The following is a 12,664-nucleotide window of genomic DNA, read 5'->3' on the forward strand; positions in this document are numbered from 1 at the left end:
AGAAAAAGGCTGTTAAACAGCCAAACAAGCATTGTGTATAAAAGATATACCAAGCTACTGGGCAGATTTGTGGGGCTGAAGTAATTTCCTTCTTCTATGAATTGGTGAGTAAGACAATAGGGTTTTCATGACTTCTAGCCTCGAGGCAGAAGTCGAAAGAGACATAGCCTTTCACCAGAGAAAAAAAACAAGGAAGCTGGAGAAGTGCTAGGTAATTAATTAACTAATTCTTTCAACAAACTTTAAATATATAATATGTGCTGTGGCATGCTAAGAATTAAAAGTAAGAAAAATTATTCTTTAAGTAGAAGTAGAAGATAAGACTAAAGGAACACGTAGCCAGGAGTAGTTTTGACATCATGGTAAGATTTCAGGGTGAGTTAAAAAGTTATCATGCTTATCAGAATCTATGCATAATTCAGAAAATTTGTAAAAGCTAAATATTGAAATAGTTAAAAGTTCTGTAAAAATCTGGACAGAAATATAAATGATGAACAACAGGGAAAAATTCTTCAATTGTCTAATTAGAGAAATGCAAATTAAAATACAGTTGATCCTCGTTATTTGTGGATTCCCTATTTGCTAATTCTCCAACTCACTAAAATTTATTTGTAACCCTAAAGTCAGTACTCCCAGCTGAGGCTTAACAAGTGATGCTCTATTTTGTTTTAGCCCATAAAAATGTTCTTTTTGTGATTTATTCAGTCCCACTTTAAAAAAAAATTTTGTGCTTTTCTTGGTGATTTTACTATTTAAAACTATCCTCAAGTGTAGTGTTAAAATGTTGTCTAGCATTCCTAAATTCAAGAAGGCTGTGATTTGCCTTATGGAGAAAATATGTGTTAGATAAACTTTATTCAGTTGTATTATAGTACTGTTGACCATGAGTTCCATCTTAACAAATCAACAATACAGTACATCCAGAAACAGAAAAGAAATTATCCGATCTAAATGTAAGGTTGCTCTGTAAAGTGCTTAAGTCAATGTTGTAGCAAAAGACTCACAAGAATCTAGACCTGCATCTCCCCAGAGGTGAAGGTTCAGTATTTTCTAATTCAGTATTTACAGCAGCTTTATAGAACGTAAGTACCGTTGAATGAGTAGAATTGATTGTAGTTCCTAGTTTCACCTAACACCTATCAAGTTGTCAGAGATGAAAAAGAGACTTTGAGAAGACAGCCCTATGAACGTACCGCTGGTGGAAATTTGAATAGGTCCGGTTGTTCTGGAAAGCAATTTGGAACTGTGCAAGAAAAATCACTAAACTGCACCCATCCTTTGACCTAGCAGTTCTACTGCTAGGTACATACCCCAAGGAAATAAATGGCAGAAATTTCCTAATTATGACAACATATTTGTAGCAGTACTGTTTTTGGTGGCAAAAAAAAATGAGAATGAAGTAGGATACTACCCAATGAGGAATGGTTGAATGAATTGTGATATGCAAATGTAATGGAATACATGGCGCTATAAGAAATGACAAATATGAAGAATAAAAAGTACCATGGGAAGGCTTGTTTGAAGTGATAGAGAGTAAACAAAGCAGAACCAAGAGAACAGGATACATGACAATTACAATAATATGAATGAAAACAAAATAAAAACTATGAACTCTAATTATTGATAATAAACCATCTAGAGAGTAGAGGATTTCACATAAATCCCTCCTCTCAGGAGAAAGGTGGGAAACCACAGGTCTACTGTCATGTAGCCTACCTGGTCAAACATGGCTTCTTTGTTGGTCAGCTTTGCTTGACTGCATATTTGGGAGGGAGAGGGTTGAGAAATTACTGTGATATTTTAAGAAAAGCATAATTTTAAAAAAAATTATTAATTTTCTTCTCCCTCTCGCATACTCTCCACTGGAAAGAAAAAACAACAAAGATTCATAGTCAAGTAAAACAAATTCTCACATTGACCATGTCCAGAAAAAATATATATACATATACATATATATGTATATGTATGTATGTATGTATATATTGTCATTCAGCATCTTGAGTCCATTGCCTCTGTAAAGAAGTAGGTAGCAGGCATCATTATCATCATTTCTCATGTCCCAATCATATTCCATTTCACACTCCAGCCATTCTGAAAGGCATTTTGGAACTCTACCCTAAAAGTCACCAAATAGGACCCATCCTTTGACCTTGCTATACCTCTGCTAGGCCTGTGTTGCCAAAGAGATCAAAGAAAGGGGCGAAACACCTATATGTAGAAAAATATAACACCTCTTTTTATGATATAAAGTACTGAAAGCTAAAGGGGTGCCTGTAAGTTAGGGAATGATTGAACAGTAGCACGAATATAGTGGAACACTACTGTATGGCAAGGAATGATGGAGAGAAAAGCTTCAGAAAAAACTGGGAAGACATATGAATTGATGTAGAATAAAGTATCCAGAATCAAGAGACCAATTTACATAATGAGAAAAACATTACAAAAGTAAACAACTTTGAAATACTTATGGATTCAGATCAATACAATTACCAGCTGTGATTCCAGGGAATCCATGAAGAAACATACCTTCCACCTCCCAGCAGAGGTTTCATACCCAGGGTATATACTAAGCATTTTTTAAAAAGATCTAGCGAAAGTAGGAAGTAGTTTTCCTCACTATACATGCTTGTTACAAGAATTTTCTTTTTCTTTTTCAATGAAAAGGGGAGGGGGAGAGAAATAGGTTTGCTTGTTTTTTTTTTTTAGTAAAGAAAATCCAATTTAATTTAACCAAACAATGACTGGATGAATTTGAAACTCTAACAGTGATACATTAATGTGAAAGTCGTCATTAATAGTCATTAAGACTTACAAATACTTTGCGTATATTATCTCCTCTCATCCTCACAACCATGTGAAGTAGGTATCCTTATCCCCATTTTACAGATGAAGACTCCAAGGCTGGGAGAGCTTAAGTGACTTGGCTAGGGTCATGTGGCTAAAGTCATGAGGCAAGATCTGAACTCACGTTCCTGACTTGAAGGCCGATACTCTCTCCTCTGTGCCACCTACCTGCCTAATCTTGTCTTTTGAGTTTTATTTGCTTTAAAATACTGATTAATTAAGTTGATGTAAGGATCTCCCTTGAAGCCCATGGCTTATGAAGATCAGTTGGAAGAATTGGAGATGCTTAAATTGGAGAAGAGAAGATTTAAGAGTCACATCATAGTTATCTCCAAATACTTAAAGGGCTCTCAAGTGGAAAAGGGGACAGACTTGTTCTACTTAAGCCCCACAGGACACAGCTAGGCTCAGTGGGTAGAATTGCAAAGAGGCAAATTTAACCTTGATTTAAAGGGAGAAGCTTCCTATCCAAGTTAGCTAAAAATGGAATAAGGTGCTCGAAAAGGCAGTGAGAGCTTCATCATAACAGCATGATCACTTGTCAGGTGTGTTACAGAGGAGATTCTTATTCACGTACACGTAGGAGTAGATGGCTTTCAAGGTCCTTCGCAACTCTGATATTCTGTGAAAAGAGTATCTTAGAGTGATGGAAAAAACCTTAGATCATGTAGTCCAGGCCTTCATTTTAAAAATGAAGAACCTAAAGTTTAAAGAGAAGCCATTTGTTTACTCAGTCACACAGCAAGTTAGTTGATAAAGTGAAAAAAGTAGTTATTTAAAAATTGCTTAGGTTACCTTTTAGTAAATGTATTTCTTTTAATAGAAAAGACTATGATTTGTGCATACAAAGCCAAATGAGCGGAAGCAGAGAACTGGAAAGAGTGAACCCACTACTCTGGACTACAGTGATCATGCTGTGCTACTCTACTGGCATGTGGAATTGGCTGAAGAGTTATAGACATGGTGTAATTATGACTGTAAAGGCTGAAACTGTAAAAGAAAATTAAGAGGTAGCACACGACCTCATGACATTCTCATACAAATCAAATACAGCGTTTTACAAACCTTGGGGATTGTTTGGTTCCGTTGGCCCATTCAGATTGCATTAAGAATTATGAAAAATCCCATGTAGAAGACTATTAACCGGTAGAAAAAGTTGAGATTCAAATGCTCATGAAGCCTCAGGAACTAAGGCTGGGACAGATTTGTATTTTACTTCTGACCATGCAAAAGAAAAGAAAAAGCATGTAAAGAACCTAGTGTAGCTACAGAAGTTCCCTGATGACCTCTAGTTTTAAAAGGACATGTAAAAAAAATTAAATGTGGGGACTATAACCAAGGATGGGTACAGATATGGACATATAGAAAGGAGACCTAAAGCCTAGAATGAGCAGAGACTTTTAAAAACAAACTGTAAAACACGATGAAGGGTCTCTGAAACAAGAAGAATGAGGAAGGGCCAGGTGTAATCCTTGGGAAGGATAATGCACTATTACCAGATGACTGAAAGCAGACTTGCATGACAGTGGGTGGTTATATGTTGTGAGCTACTTCATCTGCAAAGTTAGGAACAGGTCCCTAAAAAACTGCCAAGGCACCTGCTCCCTTTTCTGCATTCTAGGACCACAGACTCCAGGGAAGAATATTCTGTGACCAATTCATCTCTTGCCTGTAGACCTCTACAAAATTGTTTGTGATTATTTCAGACTTAATAGCCTCCAGAACTTGCCAGGCCTCAGGACTTCATTGGCTGTGTAGCCCCGTTCTTAATTTGCACACAATACTTAGAGAAATAAAATCCTCCAAAATAGAAGGGGCTGAAACAGGAATACCTTCTCTCACTGCAACATCAAACATGCAACCACAGCTGCGTGAACTGGCAGCATTCCCAAGGCCAAATCAAATATAAATCTAATGGGTACATATTTAACAGAATGAATAAAAGTGTAATGAAACATAGATACGTCAATGTTCATCTCGCAGGGATCCTTATATACGGTTTAGTAGCCCCGGTTCCTATCTGAGTTTTACTCTGCTGCTCTACAACATCCTGGATATGTCCAGTGACAGAGACTTCACTTCATCCCACAGCAGCCCATCACAAACAAGGACTTTGCATTTTCTTAATCCCTTGTGTTATTAACTCCTTAACTCCTTGTGGATTGACAAATTCAAGACCGTAACTCTCAGTATACATCTTTGACTGGCAGGCCCAGGATTGGAGATGCAAAATGAAAAAAAGCTTAGTGCACAGGGTCAGTCATTCCAGATGCAAGTAGGTATAGAATAAGAACACAAGTACAAAATTAGAGTCTGTATGTAGAGTCTCCTTGTGCAGAAGTTCCAAAGTTATTGTCATTTCAAGAGGCAGCTAAACAACCCTGGTGTATAGTAAACCTCAGATCACATAAGACATGGTCATTTAGGGGACATGTGTAGGGTCAGAAGCCAAACAGCAGGTAGACTGCAAAGATTCCCTTCATTAAGGTCAAGCAGTAGAAAAAGAGGAGCAAAAAACATCAAGCTGTGTAGTCCAGGCCCTCAGAAGTTTTAAGGAAACATCTGGACAAGTTTCAAGTAATATTGAACAGACATCTCAATTCAACAAACGTTTATTTAATAAGATGAGTCTCCTTCCTTCATTCCTAGCCAGTCCTCAGTGGTTCTAATCTGGAGGAGAGGGCTCTGGGTAATTCTTTGTGTTGTTACAAGAGCACAGTATAATTAACGTAAGTTAACAAAAAGCCTAAAAACACAGCCAACTCTTGAGCAAAAAAAATTCTCTTCTCTATGTTTTATGTATTACCCCAGATCTCTGCTTTTTTGCAATTCTGCCACTCTGGATAAAATTTTGCAGCCTGGATAAAAGCTCAGCTTTTAGTGAGAACTTTCAAATACTACAATTTCCTCTAATCTTCCCATGCTGAACTCATCACAGAACAACATGAACATCGAAGAATGCCTCAGCATTATGAGCACTAGTCTAATCCATGTGTATGTTCGTCCTTTGTTGCTGAAGAAGACCACACCATCAGAGAAAATGATGACATGACTTGCACTTGACTTTGTTTTGAGTGAGGGAGGGCTGTGCAGGTCACCAGCCTCCCTTCTCCTCCACAGCCATCTGAATCCAGTGACCAGATATTCATCAGGATGACTGGAGGTGACCCAGGATGAGGCAACTGGGTTTAAGTGATTTGCCCAAGGTCACCCAGCTAGTGAATGTCAAGGGTCTGAGGTGAGATTTGAACTCAGGTCCTCCTGACTCCTGCACTGGTGCTCTATCCACTGCACCACGTAGCTGCCCCAGTCTGACCCATACCTGAATTATGAAGGATTTCTCCCTTCACGATATCTCTGCCTAAAGACTTTCATCAACTCTATATGTAACTATAACTCATTATTTCCCTTCCTACTTTTGTGTATTTTTAATTATTTTAAAATGTTTCTTCATATTGAACTGAAATCTACCATCCTGAAATTTTTACCCATTGTTACTAATTCTGCTACCTAAAAAACAAAAGAAGTCTAATCCCTCTTTTACATGATAGATCTCCAAACACTTAAAGATGATTATCATGTCCCCTCCAATTTTCTCTTTGCCTTAGTTCTAGCCTTTATCACCTTTCGCCTGAGCTGTTGTTATCGCCTCCTAGTTGGTCTCCAGCTTCCTGCTTTTCTGCTTTCCCACTAATTTTCTTAAACATGGTTTTGAATACTGTACTCTGTTCAAAAATCTTCAGTAACTCCTTATTGCCTCAAGAACAAACTTCTCAACCTAAAATTGACATCCCTTCCCAGTCTGTCTCCAGCCTCCTTTCGCAGCCTATATAACTCTCCTTCCCATACTCAGTGTTTCAGTTGGATGGCTGCTATTGCTAGTTTTTATCCAAAATTTAACATTCCGTCTCCTGCCTCTCTGCAGTCATTTAAGCCATCCCTCGTATCTGGAATGGATTTGCTTTTCAGTGCCCCCTGTCTAAATCTTCCTTCAAGGCTCACCCTCTTTCCACTTGAGATCAGGGACTGGTTTTTGTCTCTCTTTGTAGCCCTAGCATTTTGTATGGTGTCTGACACTGTGAAGGTCCCTAATAAATGTTGACTGATTGACTTTGGGTATCACCTCCCCTGTGAAGCCTCTGTGATCTCTGTAGATGTTCATGTTCTCTCCGTCCTCAGAGTGCCCTGAGTTTGTTTGCTTCCATGTTGTATGTTGTTTGAGGCTAAGGCCTGCTTCATTTGGCCTTGCATTCCCACCCCCTAGCATGGGGCATTATTGTTGCTTTTTTTTTTTAAAGGCTTGTGATTTCATTGCTGTTGGGGAGGGCGGGGGGAGGGGGGCAGCCTCTAACAGTGCGTGCAGTCTTTAGAGAATTACCTGAGATCTGAGAGTTTAAGTGGCTTGACTAGAATCCCATAGCCAGTGTGTGTCAGCACAGGTCTTCTTGATGATCTCTATCCCCTGTGCCACGCTACTTTTCATACAAGTGTCTTGTAAATAGTAGGAACTAACACATATGTATAGATGTATGTAAGCACATGTATGTGTATGAGTGTGGTTGTATAATATATCAATATCTAATCAGTCTTCAATAGAACTGATCAATGAAGTGACCAGTCATGACATCCTGGGACTTAGGGTAAGGTATTTCTCCCTTCAGTACAGAGGTGGGAGACTGTAAGTGAAGAATGTTACATATTGTATGATATGGGTAGTGTGTTGGGTTTTAGTTTGGGATTTTTTGTTTTTATTTTTGGCTTTTTACAAGTAAACTTCTAAACAATTGGTGGGAATTCATAAGGAAATGACCGTGATGAAATTAGTGATGGAGACCTTAGAGATCATCAACTCCTTTATTTTACAAATGAGGAAACCTGAGGCCCAGCTAATGTCCGCGGTGAGATTCAAACCCAGGCCTTCCTCACTCCAAGTCTAGCGCTCTATGCACTACACTGAGCTGCCTACATAATTTAGCATTTATTCACACACTGTTTTCTTTTGGCCTGCTATTGTTTAGGAGTTTGTATCTTACCTCCCCAACGCTATACATTTCTGGAGGGTAGGGACCAAGTCTTTGGATACTCCATAGCTTCTAGCATGATGCTCAGAGGTATGCTGTGCTTTCTGGTTCTGCTTTGGCCTTGTCTTGATGGAGTTTCATTGCTCTGTGGGTATTTGTCAATAAGTCAGTAAACACTTAAGTGCTTACCATGTGCCTGATACCATGCTAAGCATTGGGGAAAAAATACGAAGAAAAACAAAGTTTCTGCTCACAAGGACCTCATATACAGGAAAGACAGTACACAAAAAGGAGCTGAAAGGGGAGTTGGGGTGAGCAGGCAGGGACATGGTGGGAAGGTCCAAAGAAGTCCAAAGACAGTATAACTTACGGATAATGGAGAGAAGACTGCCCAACCCTCTTTAAATGGGGCCCTGGAGCCTTCCAGTCAGTATGGGTATATGTGTGTGATGTCACTGATAACAAGAATTTCTTTCTTACTCTTCTCAACCTTTCCAAGGAGCACAAATCCCAGGATTGGGGATATCCTTCAGAAGCTCGCTCCCTTCCTGAAGATGTATGGTGAATATGTGAAGAATTTTGACAGAGCTATGGACTTGGTCAACACCTGGACCCAAAGATCATCTCCCTTTAAAGATGTTGTTCAGAGCATCCAGGTACGTTAAGGGTCTTTCTTTATAACTGTTTCAAGAGTTAAAAAATGTAGTTGGGAAAAGGGGTAGGTAGCTTTAAAAAAGTAACAAATTCCTAGAGTAATATTTATGTACTCAGTTTTAGAGAGTAGAAAACATTGAAATTTCATCCCCAGTGCCATGCTTGGAGCCAAGATAGAGCCTGGACTCCTGAATCTCTCTTGTCCATTTTGTCCCACTTGTCCTGTGACTACCATAGCTTTTTTCAGTGCCTCTGTCTTGGGATGGAGATCGAGGTTCCAGACTTGCCAGCCATTGCTGTCACGCTTTCTGTGTGCTTGATATTGGGGGGAAAGCCCTTTGTGAGTTTAGAGGATTTTTCCTTACTTGCAAGGATGCCTTTGACATCCTGTCAGTGTCCTTATTTACTTCATTCCTCCTCTTCCTCCTCTCCCTTCCCCTGTTTCTTCCTCTCTCTCTCTCTTCTCTCCCTCTCTCCGTCTACTTCCCTGTGTCACTTCGGCTTTATGGTTTTTTATCTTTGGTCCTGTGTCTTTACATCATGTGAGAAACTGCTGCTGTAATAAGCACAGTGCTTTTGAGACTCAGAATTCCCAGAACTGATACAGAAACAAGGAGGGCATTATGAAAGAGTAGTCCTCAGACCAGTTCCTCTCTTCTGTTATAAACAGACCCACGAGTGTGGTAAAATCATTTATCAAATTTCTGTGAAAAGTGACAAAACTTATCTCCATAAGCTGAATACTGTTCTCATGAATTTTTTTTTCCTCTTAAGATAACTCTTGGGGCAACTAGGTGCCATAGACGATAGAGTACTGGCCCTAGAGTCAGAAGGACCTGAGTTCAAACCCAGCCTCAGACCCTTGACATTTACTAGCTGTGTGACCTTGGGCGAGTCACTTAACCCTGATTGCCTTCCTCCCCAAAAAAAGACTGTTAAAGGTTGCCCTCACGGCCTTGCTGTTGTCTCTGAGAGTAACTTATATCATTAATGATTACAACAGCACTGTTCTGACTTTGTGGCTGGCTTTCTTGTTTCTCCTCTCCTGTCCTTCCCTCTTTTAGACATAATAATCTTGTTCCCTAAAAGTCTCTTGGGCCCATTTAGGAACTCCAGTGGGCATAGAAAAAATTCCCAGATGTGTGATAGGTTGAGTTTGTGTTACTTTGACCTTTGAGATCATTTTATAGGTTTGGATTTTCAAAATTAGCCCTCCAGAGGTGATTTATTTCCTTTTGGGTACTACAGTTGAGGTAACTGCCAGTAAGTGAACTCTTTGTTTTAGGATTGAGTGAGCTTTCCCTTGGGTGTGGATAACTGAGTCTCAGATTATAGCCTACAATCTACATGCTTTGTTAGTAGGGAGGGAAGAGTGGGGGGTGGGGGGAATTTTTAAAAAATCTGTTCCCTCTGACTTAAATTTCAGCTATTATTAATGACAATTTAATCTAACTGGCATTCTTTGAGTCCTCATGAGAACAGACTCCCTGAATCTTTCATTAGGTTAGCTTCATTCCACCTTTCACTTCAGCTTTCACTCTGTTGAGATGAGCTTCAAAGCAGCTTTTTATCCAAAAGCCCTAATTGATGGCTTAATCCCACCCTTTCACCACCTTTAGATTAGATTTGGGAGAGCGAGCTGTTAACTTGTCTTTTGAATCCTCCTTACTCATTCTGCCATCCCTGAATGTTCTTTGCAAGTGAGAAAAACATTTCTATTCCATCAGGTATTTTTTTATTCCATGAGATTTGGTTTCAACACAGACCAGCAGAAAGACTAAGGCTTGGTCATATTTATGGTCTTTTCTGTCAGGACCTTCTCTGGAAGTTGCTTTGGATGGCAGTGTCACATCATTGATAGTCCAAAGACTGAGTCGTATTTCTTCCCAGGGGTCCTGGTGCTCTATCTCTGCTGCAGTTGCCAGCCATCAGCTCTAATGCAGTCACCAGTCTTTGTCTTCCTGTATCATGCAAGCTGCGCCAAAGAGGCTGAGACTGGATTGCCATAGTCTTGGAATCAGTAGTCATATCCTGACTGTGTTGTCAGATGAGCCTGCCCACATATTCTGTATTCTACAGCATTGTTTCCTATCTACTTGACTGGACTTCTTTTTCCACTCGACCATTTTGAACCCAACATCTCAACCCCTAGTTGTGTCAGAATCAGGGAATAAGTAAGGCAAAGCAGACAGATGTTTAAGACATAGTACGTGCAAGGGGTGCCATATACAGGAACATTTTAAAATATTTGTCAAGATACATACTTTTAATGTCAGAAAATCCCACACTCAGAGATCATATGATGTAATTGAAAGAGAACTAGACTTAGAGTTAGAAGACATGGGATTTGAATTGTCATGGTCATAATAACCATGGGATATAATGTTATATTAAATCTATTTTCACTCATTGAGCCTCAATTTTGACGTCTGTAAAATGAAGGCATTGACCTAGATGATCTCTAAGGTACTATTTAACTTTAAATCCTGTTTTTCTATAACATATACTTATTTTACAGCAACTCAACTTATATACATTTCAGTAAAGGTTCAGAGCTTTGAATGAACAGCCATAGACAATGGTTACAATTTCAGAGTTTACTAACAGTGTGCCTGTGATTTTTTTGGATCCTGGTGTATCTGCTTCTGATCAGCCTACATCGTGGGCACTCTCCTGGACCTTTTGGGTCTATGACCCTAGTCTGACTCAGCCTTCACAACTTGCTATACCCTGAACATCCTTTTTGCCTGTACTAACTAATTTCCAGACCTATACCTGTACTATCGGTAGCCAAGACAGGATGTAGAATCATTGCCCATGGAAACACCTTAACCTGAGTGTCCAACTTCAAGGAAGCACCATAGCTCATCCTGACTCTTCAAGGAAATGTGGTCCATGGGGCCGTAGAGAGATCACAGAATTGGGTGTCAGAGGAGCTGGGTTTGAAACCCAACTCTACTGCGTACTAGCTACATAACCTTGAACAAATCAAACTGTCTGGGTCTCACTTTCCTCAACTATAAAAGGAAGAGGTTAGATGAAATGACTAAGTTTTTCCCCAGCTCTAAATCTTTTGTTTCTATAGCTTATAGTTCAGCTTTTGTCTTCATTTCCAAATCTTGTGTCCCACTAAGCGTTCGCTGTAATTGATGCGTTGACTCAATGAACTATAAACTTCAAGACCTATTTATGAGTGCCATTAAAATACATTTACTCCCTTTCAAGACTCAAGTTTGAGGCCAGATGAGTTTCATTTATTCTTCCAGGGCATATTTTTAAATGAATAAAAGGTATGGGTGATTGCTTTATTTTGATAATTAAGCTAACCAGCTTGGCCCTCCTACCACAAAGTGGATGCAGTTGGGTGATGCACATTTTCACCAAGGTGGCCCATTTTATCCCAAAACAAAACCTCAGGCTGGCATATTTTTAATTACAGAGGTTTCCATAGGAAACCTTCAAAGATGATTGTAGAAAGTGAGAAAGCGCAAGCAGATCTCCTAGAGATCCCCTAATCCAAACCCTTTTGTCTGTCACCTGTTAAAGTTCTTCACAACCTGTCTCCTTCCTGTGTTTCTAGTCTTTTTACACTTCACTGCCTTCCGTGCACCCTGTGACCTAACTACACTGGCTTACTGGCTGTTTCTCACACGTGACTCTTCATGGCTTTACACAGGTTGTTCCCCATGCCTAGAAGGCTTTGCCTCACTTTTACCTTTTAGGTTCCCTGGAATCCTTTAAAGTCAGCTCACATCCCACCTTCTGTAGAAGACCTATACTGATCCCCACAGGTCGTAGTGCCTTCCTCTCTGAGATTATCTTCCAACTACTCTGTAACATCTTATACATACCTAGTTATTTTCCTGTTTTTCTCCCTCCTTAGACTGAGCTCCTTGAGAAGAGCTCCTTGAGACTATTTTTTCTTCTTTACTTTTCTTTGTATCCCTAACACTTAGCACAGTGCCTGCCACATGGTAAGTGCTTGTTGATTGACTGATTTCTAGATGAGCCTTGGACCTCCTTTTCTATCTGAATGACTAGCCAAATATGGACCAACAAATGGGAGTGAATCACCCTAACACTTGATAGCTATACTTGCTATTTTCTGGCAGGTCAATGGAATGATCAGTTTTCTCCTTTCTGGC

The 12,664-nt window shown here is 39.6% G+C and overlaps 1 protein-coding gene across 6 annotated transcripts in view; it reads left to right on the plus strand.

The window, feature by feature from the left end:
* The window catches only part of FGD3 (FYVE, RhoGEF and PH domain containing 3), a 175,835-nt gene that overhangs the window by 115,568 nt on the left and 47,603 nt on the right, over nt 1-12,664 (plus strand). For all 6 annotated transcript variants that reach the window (XM_072654322.1, XM_072654349.1, XM_072654314.1 and 3 more), the window contains one exon: nt 8,365-8,521. In XM_072654322.1, the coding sequence (XP_072510423.1) occupies nt 8,365-8,521 (157 nt within the window). The remainder of the gene's footprint in view (nt 1-8,364; nt 8,522-12,664) is intronic.

This window comes from Notamacropus eugenii, chromosome 1 (assembly GCF_028372415.1).
Source record: "Notamacropus eugenii isolate mMacEug1 chromosome 1, mMacEug1.pri_v2, whole genome shotgun sequence".
NCBI classification, from domain to species: domain Eukaryota; kingdom Metazoa; phylum Chordata; class Mammalia; order Diprotodontia; family Macropodidae; genus Notamacropus; species Notamacropus eugenii.